This window comes from Pipra filicauda, unplaced genomic scaffold, assembly GCF_003945595.2.
Source record: "Pipra filicauda isolate LSUMZ 115617 unplaced genomic scaffold, ASM394559v2 scaffold675_size221767_pilon, whole genome shotgun sequence".
Taxonomy (NCBI): domain Eukaryota; kingdom Metazoa; phylum Chordata; class Aves; order Passeriformes; family Pipridae; genus Pipra; species Pipra filicauda.
This window is the reverse complement of record NW_024104837.1, coordinates 53-17,701: the sequence shown is the minus strand read 5'-3', so window position 1 is coordinate 17,701 and position 17,649 is coordinate 53. Positions and strand designations below refer to the sequence as shown.

General features: G+C 59.7%; 1 protein-coding gene across 1 annotated transcript; it reads right to left on the bottom strand.

Moving 5' to 3' along the window:
• Positions 1 to 3,951: 3,951 nt before the first annotated feature.
• Positions 3,952 to 14,836, bottom strand: LOC114000506 (integrin alpha-L-like). The gene is made up of 29 exons (XM_027744871.2): positions 14,779 to 14,836; positions 14,348 to 14,456; positions 14,142 to 14,236; positions 13,556 to 13,614; positions 13,345 to 13,459; positions 12,956 to 13,086; positions 12,310 to 12,455; positions 11,317 to 11,461; positions 10,470 to 10,614; positions 10,166 to 10,233; positions 9,960 to 10,092; positions 9,349 to 9,497; positions 9,018 to 9,149; positions 8,401 to 8,604; positions 8,193 to 8,320; positions 7,393 to 7,523; positions 7,168 to 7,313; positions 6,611 to 6,724; positions 6,313 to 6,525; positions 6,097 to 6,204; positions 5,934 to 6,013; positions 5,763 to 5,849; positions 5,604 to 5,679; positions 5,415 to 5,531; positions 5,028 to 5,108; positions 4,699 to 4,812; positions 4,546 to 4,632; positions 4,257 to 4,367; positions 3,952 to 4,164 (listed from the first exon to the last, which is right to left on the bottom strand). Exons 1-29 carry the CDS (start codon positions 14,834 to 14,836, stop codon positions 4,039 to 4,041), a joined length of 3,408 nt encoding a protein of 1,135 aa, XP_027600672.2. The 3' UTR covers positions 3,952 to 4,038.
• Positions 14,837 to 17,649: the final 2,813 nt, after the last annotated feature.

Sequence of the window (17,649 nt, the reverse complement as noted above, 5' to 3'; positions counted from 1 at the left end):
TAAAGCTATAATACTTTGGAGGGAGGGGGTCTTCTTTCTATTCCAGGAAGGTTCCTGCCTTCTTTGACTGACATTTGTCTTTAAACCAAAACAAAATTTTGGTGCCCAAGTGAGGCATTGAGAGAAAAGTTGGAAAAAGAATAACAGTTCTTGGGTAATCCATTTCTGTATTGGATATAGAACCCCATAGGCATCATGCTATTCAATTTTTTGTTTTTCTGATACCTATTCATGCAGAAGCATATGGGTTCATAGGCAGGTTTTTTGACCTGGGTCCTCAAACCAAGACAGCTGTGGCTATTGTTGATTTCCTACATTGGATTCATGACACTGTGAATTCAACGCTGTAGGTCTCGTGGAATGTATTTTCAAGGTTGTCTTCCTGCCCTCACCTAACCTGTTACCTCTGGGGGTTAGTGATAATTGGCATCAAGCCTTGGGGAGAAATGCAGGGGAGCTTTTTTTCCCAATTCTTCACCCATTTCCTATTCAGGTCTGCTACAACAGCTTTGGGGAAGTTTAAATTCTCTCTAGATGCCAGAGATACCTTTCTCTTTGTGCTTTGTCTGCAAGCTTATGGCCTATCTTATTTACGAAGCTAGGGAAGGATCCTTCGAGAACATGTTCCACCCCAGGGGCAGAAAACTTTGAGTGGCACAGGTTGTGGGAGGACATGGGTAAGTTCTTGGAAAATTGTTCTGCTCCAATGCCATGGAAGTTCACCCTTGAACAACTCCAGGATCCCACAAAAGTAATGAGATCTGTGAGGGAGAGATGCCGTGGTAGTTGCATGTGGGGCTTTGGCCACTGCCTACCAAAATCTGCTTGGTCTGGTGCAGCACCTCCAGGGGGAAAAGGAAGAGAGTAAAATACCTGGCCCCATGGTGACTCAGGATGTAGCTAAATTAGGAGAACAGTCCAGGCCAATAGAAGTTGCCCCTATCCAAAAAAAGGAAATATAAGACCAAATCAGTTCGTCCGGTGGACGATGATGAGGAGGCAGCACCCTCACAGATAGCAGACCCAGAGCCAGAGAGCATCACTGAGTCCCTGTCCTTTGACAACCTCTGCAGTCTGCAGAAAGATGTTAACACCCGAGCGAGCCAATTTTGACCTGGTTGGTCCGAGTTTGGGACCTTATGGATGAAGGCTTGCAACGTGATGGCACCGAAACGAGGTTTTTGGGATCTCTGGCCCAGGATGTGGGCATTGAGCAGGTGTTTCTGAGGGAATCAAAATCCCTTTCTCTCTGGGCACAGCTTCTAACAAGTGTGAGAAAGAAGACAGCCTGCAGGAGCATCATCATGAAGTGGCCTGTAAGACCATGGAGGAAGGGATCCTATGCCTGAGGGAAATGGCACTGTTAGAGGTACTTTTTGGAAGGGACAGGCAACCCAATAGCAACCCCAACCGGGTCAGGTGCACGTCACAGATGTGGTGGAGCCTTTCACGCCAGGGGCCATCCAGTCTCCTGGTGTCTACATATTCTGAGGGAAACTGAGAGACAGTGGGCTCTGTAACAAACTCAGAATGTACGGTGGCATGGTCCATACCCCACTACAGGCCCTTATTTCTGCTGCAGGGACATTGGTTGAGAGTCTTGAGGCACTAAATGCAGAGGCAAAAGATGAACAGAAAAATCTCAGAGGAGAGATTAAGGAGAACAGTTTCCATGTGGCAGCAGTGTGAACCAGAGCCTCCGAGGTCAGAGCCAGATGACCTCCAGCTAGAGAAAGGGAACAGACCCCATGAACTGAGCTGTGGTCCTTCCTACTTGACCATGGGGAAGACAAGAGACAGTGGGACAGGAAACCTACCCGTGCCCTGGCAGCCTGAGGACAAGAACTGAAGGAGAGAGAAAAAAGGAAGTCAGTGAGAGTAAGTGCAGTGCAGGTTTCCCATGGGCAAGGATCTGACCCGCCAGAAGGTACCTCCCATGAGTATTCACAGGGAAAGAGTTGTGATGGCCATAACCAAGACCAGTGTTAGAGGGGCCCTGCCTCTAGCCAGGTAGAGGCACGGGACAATCGTGTCTATTGGACTGTGTGGATCCGATGGCCTGGCACATCAGACCCACAAGAACACAAGGCTCTGGCTGACACTGGTGCTCAGTGTACATTAATGCCATCAGGACAGGTGGGACCAGAGACTGTTTCCATTTCTGGGGTGACAGGAGTGTCTCAAGACAATGCTGGAAGCTGAAGTGAGCTCGATCGTGAGGGACTGGCAGAAACACCCCCTTGTAACTGGCCCAGATGCCCCATTATCCTAGGCATTGGCTACCTCTGGAATGGGTACTTCAAAGACTCAAAAGGACATTGATGGGCCCTTGGAATTGCTGCTGTGGAGATAGAAGGGATTAAGCGAATGAACACCTTGCCTGGACTGTCACAAAATCCTTCTGCTGGGAGACTCTTGAAGGTAGATGAACAGCAGGTGCCAGTTGCCACCTCAGCAGTGCATTGCTGCCAGTACTGAACCAGTCGACACTTGGTGATCCCCATCCACAAGAGGATCCCGGAACTGGAGAGCTGAGGAGTGGTCAGCAAGACCCACTCACTCTTCAACAGCCCCATTTAGCCTGTGGGTAAGTCTGGTGGAGAATGGAGACTGACTGGACTATTGTGACTTGAATGAAGTCACCCCACCGTTGGGTGCTGCTGTGCTGGACATGCTGGAGCTTCCATACAAACTGGAGTCCAAGGCAGCCGAGCGGTGTCACCATTGCCATTGCAAACATGTTTTTCTCCATTCCTTTGGCAGCAGAGTGCTGGCCACAGTTTGCTTTCACCAGGAGGGGTGTACAGTACCCCCAGAACTGACTGCTCCAGGAGTGGAAACAAAGCCCCAGCATCAGCCATGGACTGATCCGGGCCACACTAGAGAAGGGTGACGCTCCAGAGCACCAGCAGTACCTCGATGACATCATCATACAGGGGAACATGGCAGCAGAAGTCTTTAGGAAAGGAGGCCCTGTGATGCCCTGGCGACCCCTGGGCCATCCTCACTGACATCCTGGACCCCACGGTTTGGAGCCCTGGGTGGGTTTGGGGGTACCCTGGGGGTGTTGCCCCCCAGATCTCCCAATTGCCCCCCAGTGGGCCAGCGCACCAATTATTTGACCCCATAAAACCTCCCAGTTTCCCACACTAGACATCCCAGTTGTCCATCCAGACCTCCCAGTTGCCTTCCAGTGGGCCACTACACACCCCAGTTCACAGAATCACGAGATCACTGAGGTTGGAAAATCCATCCAAGACCATCGAGTCCAGCCTTGTGATCAACATCCCCCTTGTCACCAAGTGCCACATACAGTTCCTTGAACACCTCCAGGGATGGAGACTCCACCACCTCCCTGGGCAGCCCCTTCCAATGCCTGACAATGCTTTCCATGGAAGTTTCTCCTGACATCCAACCTGACCCTCCCCTGGCACAGCTTGAGGTCATTCCCTCTCCTCCTGTCCCTTGTTCCCTGGGAGCAGAGCCCGAACCCCCCCTGGCTCCCCCCTCCTGTCAAGGAGTTGCAGAGCCAGAAGGTCCCCCCTGAGCCTCCTTTTCTCCAGGCTGAGCCGGCCCAGCTCCCTCAACTGCTCCTGGTGCTCCAGCCCCTTCTCCAGCCCTGTTCCCAGCTCTGGACACGCTCCAGCCCCTCAGATTTCAGGTGCCCCTCACCTGTGTCAGGCACAGGGGTTCGGGCATTTCCCTGGGCCTGCGCCCACCCTGGGGCTGGTACAGGCCAGACAAGGAGGGAGGAGGGTGGGCAATGTGCTGCAGGGGGTTTAATGAACCCTGGGCCCCTCCCCTGTGTTCAGAACCAGCTTGGAGAGGGGGAGGGGCAGCATCATGACCCTTCCGTCTCCCCCCCCTCACCCTTTTCTCAGGGCTTCCCAGTAAAACCAGTGAAGAAAATGGGAGGAGCCGTTATGGTGGGGGAGGGGCCTGAGAGCCTTTTATTGGGGTGAGGGGGGGGGCTGGAAACCCCTTTGGGGGGGGAGGGGCCCAGAACCACTTTACCCCGTGAGGGAGGGGCAGTGCAGGTCAGGAGGGTGAGTCCCCCTCTTTGGGGCTTTCCCCACTCGGGGGACTCTCCTCTCCCTCTCCCTCCCCCTCCTCTGGCCCCTCCCGCTCCATCCGCTCCCGGTAATTCCTCTGGAAGAAGCCGCACTGTGGGGGAGGGGCAGGGTAAGAATGGAGGGGAGGGGCACGCCAAAAGTGGGGGTCACCCCTCCACCACTCACAGAGCCCCCCCGCCTCACCTTGGCGAGGCCGAGGACGATGAGGAGGAGGAGGAGCAGCCCCCCCACCCCTCCCCCCACGTAGCCGGGGAGAGGGTTGACTTCCCACAGCAGTTCGACCTCCGTGACCCCCTAAAACGGGGGGGAGGGGTCAAGGTCAGGCGTGGGGGAGGGGCTGCCCCAATTTATGGGGCAGCCCCTTCCCCACAATTACCTGTAGACAGAAGAATTGGGGCGTGGCTTCCAAATAGACCCCTCCCCATCCCAGAGCCCCTCCCTCTATAGACCCAGAGCCCCTCCCCGCCATTACCTGAGCTCGGAGGAATTGGGGCGTGGCCAGAAAGGGCGGGACCAGAGTGAGCCAGAGGGCGGAGCAAAAGTGGGAGTGGGCAGGTCCCTGTGGTAGGGGAGGGGTTAGAGGGGGAGAGGCTTTGGGGTGGAGGAGGGGTGGGGGCAGGGGTACCTGGCTGTGGGGGAGGGGCCGCAGGGCAGCGCTGACGGTGACCCCCACAGGGACCCCCGGGGTCAGCTGGGTCGGGGGGCAGCGGAACAGCCTCAGGTGGGGGGTGGAGCAAGTCTGGGGGTGGGAGGGGTGGGACCCCAAAGTTAGGGCCCTGCCCCTCCCCCACCGTGAGGGGCGCACTCTGCAGTGCCCCACAACTGTGGGGGCCCCAGAGCACCCCCACATTGGGATCTCCCTGCCTCAGAGCACCCCTGTATGGGGGTCCCCCCACACTCTGTAGTACACCCCAGTTGCAACCCGATATTGGGGTCCCCCCACAACCCCCTCACCTCGGCGATGCTCCTGTTCAGCTCCTGCCCCACAGCGTCCCCCAACTGTGGCTCCACAGCCACACAAGGGCCCCCCAGATCCTGCAGGGCAGGGGGTGAGTTGGGGGACAAGGGTGGAGCTGGGGTCAAGGGGGATTGGGGGCAGGGGGGTGAACTGGGGGCAGGGATCAAGGGGTCAGTAAGGGAAGGGGTTATTTGGGGGATAGGGGTCACATGGGGTTCAAGGAGGAGTAGAAGGCAGAAAGGACTTTTGAGGGGCAGGAGGGAGCTGGGGGACAGGCGTCAGCTGGAGGGCAGGGGTTGAGTTGGGGGAAGGGGGTCCTGCCCCTTGTATCTGGGAGGGAGGGGCTCAGAGGGGCACCCTATGGGGCAGAGCCCCCCACTCACCACTTGCACTTGGGGGGCAGCCACGGCCACACCGTGAGGCAGCACCTGGGGCAGGAGGACGAAGGGTGTCGCCTGCGTTTTGGGGCTGCCCGGGGTGGGGGCACGGAGAAGCTCCACCTGTGGGGCAGAGCTGGGGGTCAGCAAGGGCTGTGGGGCAGAGGGATGGGAGGGGTCACTCAGGGGGCTCACCCGATAGTGGTGCCGCAGTGTCTTGTTGTGGGGCTGGGGGGGGGTGAAGTTGAGGTGGGGGGTGGAGTCTTCTTGCCTGTGTGTGGGGCAGGTGGGGATCAGTGGGGCCCAGATGCCTGGGCCCCCCAAATCCATGGAGCAGGAATGTGTGGGGCTCACCAGGAGGCCACGAGGTCGAGGACAAAGTGGACAGGGACATCCCAGGATTTTGTGTTGTCCCCGAGGGTGATGTTGGGCTCGTTCTCGCTATGGGACAGGTAAGACCCACAGGTGTCACCTCCCTGCCCCCCACAGCACTCCACGGACCCATCCCCACCCCACGGATCCCACCTGCTCACAGTCGCCATCAGCCCCACGGATTTCCCCCACGTGGCATTTTGCTGGAGGTCAAAGGTCACCTCCACCATTACCTGGCGTTGGGCAGAGTTGGGGTGACTCGGGGAGCTACCCCACAGCGACCCCCGGCCCCAGGGCGTGGCCCCACAGATCTCACCTGCCAGCCGGCACGGAGGATGGGGTAGCTGAGGTTGCAGGAGAGGCCCCACGGCTGCCCCTCGGCGCCCTGAGCGTCCCAGCAGGTGATTGGCACCGGGGCAGAGGCCTGGGGGGAGATGGGGGGCTGGGATCTGTGGGCCCCAAACCCCCCTGTCCCTCCCCTTCCCTCCCTCCCCCCATATTTTGGGATCCCCATGTGGGGCACCTCACATACCTGGCTGGCCCGGGCCCACCGATAGGAGACCCCCGGGGGGTGCTGCACTTGTAGGGCCACCTTATAAGCATCTTCCCTCCTGTTGTCCACAGTCAGCTGAACCCTCAGTTCGGCACTGGGAACCCCCAAAACAGCTGCGTCCCCCAGCATCACCCTGACCCCCAAGTCGGCTTCGCACACCTCATCGTCCCCACAGTTCTGCTCGAAGGGGATCTATGGGGCAGGGAAAGAAGGGGGTGGGTTAATTTTGGGGACCCCACCCATCGTGCCCCACATCCCAGCGCCTCTGTGGTGTTACCTCGACCCAGGTGGGGCCAGTGCTGGGAGGCAGGATGGGCCCTGGGGGGTCCCTGTCGGGCAGGGCGATGGTGACACTGGCACGGATAGGGGTGACAAAGTCCTCGAGGCAGGGCTGGGGCACAAGGCGCATAAGGTTGGGGGGCACCCCAGAAGTAGGGGGTAACACCCCAGCCACACTCTGGAAGTGTGGGTCCTCCACACCCAAAACTACGTTCTTCCCCTCAAGTACTGGTTCCCCTCTGCCCCCCAAGTGTGGGTCCCGTCCCCCAGATGTGGGTCTCACCCCTACCCCGAAGTTGGATCCCATCCCCCAAGTGTGGGTTCTGCCTCCCAAATTGTGTGCCCCACCCCACCCCAAAGTGGTATCTCACCCCCTAAATGTGGATCCTGCCCCCCAGGTGTGGATCCCACCCCTCCACGTGTGGATTCCACCCCTACAAGTGTGGATCTTATCCCCATCAAGTGTGGATCATGCCCCCCCAAGCGTGGATCACACCCCCCAAGTGTAGGTCCCACCCCTAAGTGTGGATCCTGGCCCCAGGAGTGGGTCCCTACCAGCACCCTCAGTTCCTTGCTCTGGCAGCTCAGCCCTGGCTGCATCTCCCCGTCCCAGCTCCGCTGCCCCTCCCCGAATTCCCCCCGACCTTGTGCCCGCTGCGGGTCGACATCCACCCGGAAGGTCACGGGGGTCAGCAGGTCACCTGGAGGTCAGTGTCAGGGTGAAAAGTCAGTAACCCCCACAGCACCTCCTGGAGCCCCCCCAGGCACCCCTCCCCAGACCTGGGCGGTGCAGGCAGAGCTGGAGGGTGACAATGGTCACAATGGTGACATCAGAACAGTCAACCCCGCGGGTTGAGATCACGGGAGGGTCAAAGGTCAAGTTGGTGGTGACCCTCAGCACTGGGCGGGACCTGCAGGGGAGGGGACATGGGGGAGGGGACATATCAGGGGTGGTACTGGCTGTGTCACCACCCCGTGTCCCTCCATGTACCCCATATCTCCCCAGTGCCCTTCTCCCCTGGACTTACCCCCATGCCCTTGTCCCCACTGCTGCCTTCATGTCTCCATCCCTGTGTCCCCATGCCTGCATCTGCACCCCCCATATCCTCATCCCCATGTCCCTGTCCCCACCCTCGCGTCCCCATCCCCGTGTCCCCATCCCCATATCCCTGTCCCCACCCTTGTGTCCCCATCCCCCTGTCCCCACCCCCACGTCCTCATCCAACCCCATGTCCCCATCCCGCCATCACCACCCATGTCTCCATGTCCTTGTCTCATGTCCCTATGTTCTTGTCCCATGTCCCCACCTCCACATTCCCATCTCCATGACTCCATTACCATCTGTCCCCATCCCCATGTCTCCACATCTCCATTCCCCTCTCCAGCCCCGCTGGGTCCCTGTGTTCCCACCCTGTGTCCCCATCTCCACCCCCATGTCCTTGTCTCCAACCCTGTGCCCCCATCACTCTTCCCACAACCCCACATTCATGTCCCCCTCACCATCCCTGTCCCCACCTCCACATCCCCATGTCCCCATGTCCTCACCTCCACCCTGTGTCCCCTATGTCCCCCCATGTCACCTCATCACCACGACGTGTCCCTCCATCCCCACTGCCATGTCTGCCAGCCCATCCCCCGTCAGGTCCAGGCCCCCGGCCACCGCCTGTCCAAAAAAACGCCCCAGGGCCACCATGTCCCCCTGCAGCCTCTGAGGGGGGAGAGGACACCTCAGCCCCTGATGTCCCCTCCCCTGGTGGGGGTCTGCTCCCCCTTGTCCCCAGGTCCCACCTGGCGGGGGTGGAGCTCCACTCCCCCGGGATGCCCCCAAAAGATGTAGACAGCCCCACGCTCCTCATCCTCCAGTGGGGCCCCCACGGCCACCTCTGGCAGGTTGTCACCGTCCAGGTCTCCCAGGGTGGCCAGCGACGCCCCGAAACGGCCCAAGGGGTGACCTGGAGCACCATAAAGCTGCCCAGAGGGGTGCAGGGCATCCTGGGGGCACAAAGACATTATGGGGATCCCCTTGGCCAACCCCGATCCCATGGACCTTGGGTGGGGGTCACTGTGGTTACCCCATGGTCGCCAAGCTGGTGGCACCGTGGTGACCCTACATCTCTGGTTGGGGGTCACCCCGGTCTTGCCAGGACTCTGGTCACCCTGGTCCTGGTCACCCTTGGCTGTTGTTACCCCGATCACTCTAGTACCACATTCCTCAGGATGGGGTCACCCTGGTCACCTTCATTCCACCCTCCCTGGGTCGGGGTCCTCCTGGTCACCCCCATCCCATGGGCTTGGCTTGGGGTTACCACAGTCACCCAACGTCCCTGGGCTGGTGTCCCCCACGGCCATGTGCCCCCCACTTCTGGGGGTTGGTGGTGACCCCAGGGTGGGGGTGCCCCCCTTACCTCCTCCCACCTGTACAGGTGCACTCGTCCTCCCCAGCGCCCATCGTAGTGGCTGGGGGCCCCCACCAGCAGTGCCACCGTCCCCCCGCCCTGGTCCAGGGCGCAAAGGGTGGCCCCGAAATAGGACCCCACCTGTGGAGGGACATACGTGTCAACGGGGGGGTGGGAGCACCCATGGGGATCACGTGTCACCTGGGAGAGGGTGGGGACACCCATGGGGCCCTCCTCCATGGCACAGAGGGCAGCCCTGAATTAGGACCCCACCTGTGAGGGGACACTTGTGTCACGTGGGGGGAGTGGGGACACCCAGGAGTACCCTGTCCCCCCATACCTGCTCCCCTTCGAGGGTCTGCAGCACCTTCCAGTCCCCGGTGGTTTCAGGGACCTCAAAGAGGACGACCCCGCCCACGTAGAGGTGACGGGGGGCACCTGCAGCCACCAGCGCCCGGCCGGGGACGCGCAGCCCGGCCAAGGCGTAGCCTGGGGGGCAGTGGGGCACCAGGGTCACCAGGGTCATCCTGGTCCCCAGGGTTGGGGTCACCTTGGTCACCACGTGTCCCTGGCCTGGGGTCACCAGGGTCAAGGTGGTCACCAAGGTGTGATGACCTGGTCACTCTGAGCTTTGGGATGGGGTCCCAATGGTCACCCTGGGTTAGGGTCACCATTATCACCTGGTTCCTGGTTGGGTCTGAACCCCTGCCATGATCCCACTTCCCACCCGTGCTGAACCCTCCAGCCCGGGGTCTCCCCCCCACAAGATTGCCCCTCCCCCAACTCTCTCAACCCATGTCCCACACATTCAACCCCTCCCCCACTCCATCCCCCTGATTAACCTCTCCCCCCAATTAACTCCCGTTCCCCACACCTATTGACCCCTCCTCCATCCATATAATCCCTCCCCCATCCCTAATCAACCTCTCCCCTCTAATTAACCCCTCTCACCCAGGTACCCCTCCGGCCTGCTCTCCTTTGGGTGGGGGTTGGGCACGAAGGTCTCGTTCTCCTGCAGCTCCAGCAGCTCCAGCAGCCCCCCCGCCCAGTTATCAGCCCCTACTGCCCCCGTCACCCGCCGGCCCTGGGGGGAGGGGGGGAGGGTCACGTGAGCACAAGGACACCCCTCCCCCCCAACCCTTCTCTCCCCAACCCACCTGGATGACATCAACGCTGATCCCGCTGGAGCACATCTCCAAGTGGAAACTGTGCAGCTGGGTGGTACCTGGGGGGAGGGGAGGGGGGAAGGTTAACTGGGGGAGAGGGGACTGGGGGGTATCAGACTTGAGGGTGGGGGAGGTGTTAATTGGGGTGAGGGAAGGGCTAATTGGGAAAGAAGGGGTTAATTAGGGTGGCAGGTGGGGTGCAACCCCCAGCCAATTTTGGGGTTTCTTCCATGTTGCAGTCGGGCTTCTGGGGAGGGGGACGTGTTGACTGGGGAAGTGGGGGGTGCCGGCGTACCCTCGATGTCGTAGAGCCGCGCCTGCAACTCCTGGAAGAGGCCGCGGAGCCTCTCGAAGCTCTCGAGCACCTTCACGAAGCCAGGTCCGGAGGCGAATTGCTGCAGGTAGCGCTTTGTGTCGGGACTGTTGAAGTTGTTCCCCACCTGTGCCGGGAGGGGTGGGCGTTGCTGGGGTGGGGGGTGGATGTTGTCCATCCCCTCCACCCACCTCCCACCCTCCCCATCCCGGCACCTCAGGATGGGGCAGCCACAGCCACGCCCACCCAGGGCCACGCCCACTATGATCACACCCACGTGAGCCATTCTGCCAATCCCACCATGACCACATCCACTTGTGATCTGTTTTGCCACACCCTCAAAGGGCCACACCCCTAAGTCGCACCTGACCACGCCCACTCATGACCATGCCCACATCAACTACACCCACCACGCTCAGCTCCACCAAACCCTCTCCTGGCCACACCCACCACCACAACTCCTTGCTGCACCCACCACTGGTCATGCCCACTGTGACCACGCCACCCCAACCACACCTACTTACCACTCCCACCCAATAACACACCCAGTCATGACCATTCCCACAATGGCTATGCCCACACAATGACCACACCCACACAATGGCCAAGCCCACACCATGGCCATGCCTACACAATGACCACACCCACACAATGACCACACCCACACAATGACCACACCCACACAATGACCACTCCCACACAATGACCACTCCCACACAATGGCCATGCCCACACCACTACCAGTCCCACCATAACCACGCCAACACCTGACCATGCCCACCATGTCCAGCTCCATCATGGCCTCACGGCCACACCCATGCCCACCCACCCCGATGACGTAGCGGTGGATCCCACGCTCCTCGGCCGCATCCAGGGCCTTTGGGTCGTGGTCGGTGGCGTCACCATCGGTGATCATCACCAGGACCCGCCGTGCCCCCGGCCGCGCCCCCGCCTCCTCCGAGAACAGCTCCTTCCTGCAGCCACAGGGCACTGATGGGGCTGCAGTGGGGAGCACCGGGCGGGTGGGGGGCACCAGGGCTGGTTCTGGGGGGCAGGGGCACTGGGGGATGGGGGGGGGGTTGAGGGGCTGGGGGATAGTGGGGCCTGGGGGTAATTGGGGATTTTGGGGTGGGAGCTGGGGGTAATTGGGGGCTGGGGGCACAGTGGGGGGTGCAGGGAGGGCTGGGGGGTCACTATGGGTTTGGGGGCTGGGGGTGGCAGTAGGGTGCTGTGGTGTGGTTACGGGGCAGATTCAGAGGACAGGGGGGTGCTGAGGGTGTTGGAAGGCAGCTCTGGGCAGCAGTGGGGGCTGGGGGCACTCAGTGCACAGCTGGGGGAGCACTGGGGCTCAGTAGGTGGCACAGTGGGGCAGCAGGGGGGCAACAGTGGAGCAGTAGTGAGGCAGAGGAGGGGCAGCAGGGGGGACAGCAGGGGGACAATGGGGTGCTGGGTGGTGGGGAGCAGCCAAGGGACAGCAGTGGGGCACAGGCGGGTGCTGGAGGTTGGCAGTGGGGTGCAGGGATGCACAGGGGCAGCAGTCAGTGGGGTGCAATGGGGTGGGGCAGAAGTGGGGCAAAGGGGGAGTGGGAAGTGGCAGTGGGGTGCAATAGGGATCAGGGTGGTTCTGGGGGCCAGCAGTGCTGGGGTGCTGCCCTGCTGTGGAGGTGGCAGTGGGGCACAGAGATGGCATTAGGAGGGCAGTGCTGCAGGGTGGCGAGAGGGAGTGGAGGATGGTGTGGGGCATAAGGGGTGGCCAGGACGGGGGGGGCAGTGGAGGGCAGCGGGGGGCAGTGGGGCAGCTGCGGGGCAGGGCATGTCTCACGCGACGAAGCCGATGGCAGCGAAGGTGTCGGTGAGGCCCCCGCGCTGTTCCAGGCCCTGCAGCAGCTCCCGGGGCTGTGGCCGGGCCGCGAATTCCTTCAGCGTAAACACGGTCTGGACCCTGTCCGAGAACTGCACCGCCCCGAACTGCCCACAGGGGCTGCTCTGAGTGTCCAGCCCACTGTGGGCCCAGAGCCCCCCATAGTCCCCCATTGCCCCCGGTGCCCCCACAGTACCCCCAGGGACCCCATCCCCAAAGTACTCCCTGTAACTCCCATCCCCATAGTGCCCTCGATTGCCCCCATCCCCCACGCTGCCCCTTATAGCCTCCCTCACCACAGTGCCCCCTATAGTCCCCTCCCACAGTGCCTCCATCCCCCCATCCCCCTGTAGTGCCCCCTATAGCTCCTGCCCCCACAGTGCCACCATAGCCTCCACCTCCATCCCCCCCAGTGCCCCCTATGGCCCCCATCCCCCACAGTGCCTCCATAGTCCCCATAGTCCCCCCTATAGATCCCATCACCCACAGTGCCCCCTATGGCCCCCATCCCCTATACTGGCCCCTGTAGGCCCCATATCACACCATTTCCCCCTGCACATCACCCCACTGAACTCCCACCCCTGCCCATGCCCACCCCGGGGCGTACATGGATCGAGGTGTTCTGCAGCTTCTCCATCACATCCACCATGAAGTCCCGGATGGCCTTGAACTGGGAGGTGCTCATGCTGCTGGAGTCATCGAACAGGAACACCAGGTCCACCGGGCCCCGCTGGCAGCCTGGGGTCAGGGGGGGCCACTGGGGGGTCAGCACCGGGGTAGGGGGGGCACAGGGAATGGCTCAATGGCCCCATGGGTCAGCCAGGGTCACTGTGGGTCCATGATGGCCTCCATGGGTCAACCATGGTCCCTATGGGTCAGCCCTGGGTCAACCACAGGTCAACCACCAGGGTCAAGCACCATGGCCACCATGGGTCAGCCATGAGGTGACCCTGTTCTCCACGGGGTGGGGGACCATCTCTGGGGCGGGCTCCTCACCTTGGTATCCGGGCATCAGCTCCTGCCGTGTTCTCAGCTGGGGGTCCAGCAGGACACAGACCCCGTTCGTGTAGACATTGCGATCGCAGATGTGGGTTGAGCCGGGGCCACAGGCCTGGGGAGGGGGAAGAAAGGGGCAAGGGGTGGAGCTGAGGGGAAGGGGGGTGGGATGGGCCCCCCTTCCCCTGGGTGGGGAAACTGTTGGACTCACGATTGTGATATCACCATCCCGGGCCAAGGCCATTCCTATGTGGGTCCGGGTGCTGTTCCCTGGGGATGGGGTTTATTCCTAATCCTGTCCCAATCTCATCCTAATCCAGACTCGATCCTGCCCTAATCCTACCCCTCCCCCATTTTAAATGACACCTCATCCCCACCCCCTCCCAACCCCACCACCTATTATAATCTCATCCTCATCACACCCTAATACTGTCCCCACTCCAAACCCACCCCTAAAACCACTTTACCCACACCCCCACCCCCACCCTAATCCCACCCTAATCCCATTCCAGTACCACCTCACTCCCACTCAAAACCCATCTCCAAATCCCTTCCACCCCCAACCCTAATCCAATCCCTAATCCATCCCAATCCCACCCTAATCTCACCCCACTCTAACCCCACCCACTCCCAGTTCTCCCTAACCCACCCCCACCCCACTCTCATCCTAATCTCACCCAAATCGCCCCTAATTCCACTTCAACCCTACCTGTAATCCCAGCCCATCCCCACCTCTAATTTCACCCCACACCCACCCATAGTGGCACCCCAATCCCTCCTAATGCCCCCATTCCCACCTTCCAGCTGCACCTTCTGGCACTCCCCACTTTGCACCGAGCACTGGAACAGCCGCCCCCCATCTCCCACCTCTGCCGGGGCCCCCACCAGCACTCTGGAGAGAGGGGCGGGGTCAGGGCATCCCAGCCACCCGGGACCCCCAATCCCTGGGGTCGGGGGACCCCACAACTGGGGGATTCAGGTGTCCAGGCCCCCTATCTCCTACCGGGCCCCATCCAGCGGCAACACCTGGTGCCCGAAGCTCCGGCCCTGACCGGGGGTCAGGACCCGATGTGGGACCGGGTGGATGCTGAAGGCTCCGATGTGGGGCAGTGCTATGGGGCAAGAGAGGGGGAAGGGGTGAGAGGAGCCCCCGTGCCCCCCACAGCCCCCCCAAACAAGCACACAGAGGGAAGCCAGCTCTCTGAGAACCATAACTGGGGGTCCCAGGTCGCTGAGCCCCATAAGCAGGGGGCACCCATAATCAGGCCTCATGGCGCCAACATGGGGCTTCACTTCCTTCCCCCGAGCATGGGAAGGATCTGAGCATCTCGCTGCTCCCACCCCCCCCCCAGTGGGTCAGGGCTCCCCACCTCCCCTGCTGTGGGATAGAGACCCCCATCCCCCCATGGGTCAGGGCCCCAAGTGCCCCCATACCGGCCAACAGCACCCCGAAGACAATGCTGATGATGCCACTGTGCCCCACGGCCGCCATGCTGTCACTGTCACTGTCACCCCGTGTTACCCCACCCCCGCATTTCCTTCCTGTGGTGGGAGGGTGACAAACTTCCCACATAGAACCAGGGGGCCCTGGGCATCCGTGACCCAGAACGGGAGGAGACAGAACTGGGGGGGAGACAGGATTTTAGGGCAGGGGGGAAGGAACCGGGAGGGACCCGGAACTGAAGCAGAATTTGGAGGGGGACAGAACTGAATGTGAGACAGAACTGGGGGGTGGGGGACAGAACTAGGGGAGGCAGAGAACTGTGGGTGATGCTGGGGGATGATGACCTTGGGGGGGGAAACCAGAATTGGAGGGTGTCCCAAACTGGGGAAGAGACAGAACTGGGTTGGGAGGATGCAGAACTGGGGGAGAGAGAACTGGGGGATGGGGGCCCAGGCATCTAGGATCCAGTGCTGGGGGGGAGGGGGGCCATCACTGGAGGTCTCTAGGCAACTGGGACTTGCCTGTCACCATTGGGAGGGGCATGGTGGAGGGAGGTTGGATGGGGGTTGAGCTGGGGGTTGGGAATGGCTGTGCTGAGAGGGTCCTGGGAGCTGTGGGGGCTGTGGGGGGGGACACCCTGGCTGGATGCCAGGTTCCCCCAGAGACACTCTGTCACTCCCCTCATCACCTGGACAGGGGAGAGAAAACAGAACATTTATTTCAGTGCTGGGATGAGGAGTGAGGGCTTGAGTTTGGGGCTGGGATGCGCTGGATGATAGAGGAGCATGAATTGGGCTTTAAAAGAACTGGATGGGCTATGGGAAACTCAGAGGCGTGGGGAAATCCTAAAGTAATGACAGACTGGTGTTTAAAGCAGCAACCAGTGAGGACAGAATGATATCAGTAAATCTTGGCACATCCTGGGGTAAGAGTGAGTTTGGGAAGCAGAGGGGTGGTTAAAGTGTGCAGGGAAACAGCACAGGCACAGGGGAGAGTAGGACAGTCTGGGGCAGTGACAACCAAGGGCCTTGGTGGGGCTGGGACTGTTCCACCCCCACATTTCCAGCTGTAGCCATTGCCTGTGACTTCCTGCTTCACCAGCCCCGAGGGATGGTCAGCTTACCAGCCAGGACCTCACTGGTCTCTTCAGCGATGACCCTCAGTGAGGCCAGTTAACACCCTCAGGGTCTTGGGGGTCGTTGCTGACTTTGACTTCTCAGGATGTTTGTTCCCAATGTGCAATTCAGGGATTCAGCACCACAGGGAGCAGGAACAGGCAAAGTGCCCAAACACACCACAGCTCTGGGGTTCGTTTCCTCATTTCTCCCGTGGTTGATTGGAGCAGTTTCATGGGTGCTGTCAAAGTCAAAAGTTTATCAAAAAAAGTAAGCACAAGAAAGCATTTTTCTGGTTTTCCTAATCTTTCTGCCCGCAGAATACAGGGAGCTTCTGACTGAGGTTGTTTCTGAGCATTTCTTAATGAAGCACAGACATATACAGAAAGCCAAAACTGGGGGGAGTTTTTAGAGCACTCCTTGGGGTGAATTAAACACAGGACTTTGCTTAAATACAAACCAAAAGAAGCACCCACGTGTGTGCACAATGCTTTGGGTAGAGTCCTACCACTATGAGCCATTCTCCAAGGACTCTGACAAGGTGGGTCTGAGCTGACCCCTCAGACACTTTCACCAGCACTGACAAAGGGTCAGCACAGGGCACCTCATCCCAGCCTTGGCTCATCCCCCATTAAATATAAAAAGAGACCTGAGATCTAGTTAGTCTAGAGACCATATGCCTGGATCAGATACTGGGGAGCCCTGAGAGCCTGCAGGTTGGCTACTGGATGGACACTGTGGCCTAAATACCTCTTAAGAGCAAGTACCAGATCCTTCACCTGGGCTGGGGTGATTCTGGTTTGACAGACACAGCTGAGGATGAGAGTCTGGAGAGTTGCCCCACAGAGAGATCTGGGGGTTTGAGTGGAAGGCAAGATATATCACCAGCATCTCTGGGACTGCACTGGGGCAGCCTCACCTTGAGCCCTGGGGGCAATTCTGGGCACCTCAATATAAGGAGGACATCAAAGGGTGTCCAGAGTAGAGTAACCAAGGTGGTGAAAGGCCTCGAGGGCAGAACTTACAAGGTGAAGCTGCAGTCACTTGGTTTGTCCAGCCTGGAGAAGAGAAGGGTGAGGGGTGACCTCATTGCCATCTACGACTGCCTCAAGGGGGGCAGCGGATGGAGGGGCTGGTCTCTGTCACCAGTGATAAGACTCAAGGAAATGGAATGAGGTTGCATGAGAGGAAGTTCAGACAGGACATTGGGAAAAGGTTCTTCACCCGGAAAGTTGTTAGTCACTGGAACAGGCTCCCCAGAGAAGTGGTTACCAGGCCTGCCAGAGCTCAAGGAGTGCATGGATGATGCTCTTAGTCCTATGATTTCATTTTATGTGGTCCTGAAAGCAGCAGGGACTCGTGGATCCTTATGAGTCTTCCAATTTGAGAAAGTCTATGATCCTGCGATAGTGGGTGCTATTAAAGGGACCATGGAGGACAACGTCAACATCAGGCACGGTCAGCCCAGGTTCACAAAGGGAAACAGCGGTTTAACCAATTTGAGATATTCTATAATACCATGATTTGTTCCTTCAGACACCTCTCAGCTTGCCAGCTGCTGCTCACTTGAGATTCCAGCAGTTAAAAGCTCTCCTGTCCTTTGGGAACCTGTCTGCCCGGACAGCTCTTTTTTATGTTCCTATATATCTTTTCTATCTATCTATCTAAAACCTTTCTGATAAGATCATCCCTTGCAGGAAGATGACGTCATTAGAGACAGCTGGTACTGAGCATGTGGTTACTGAG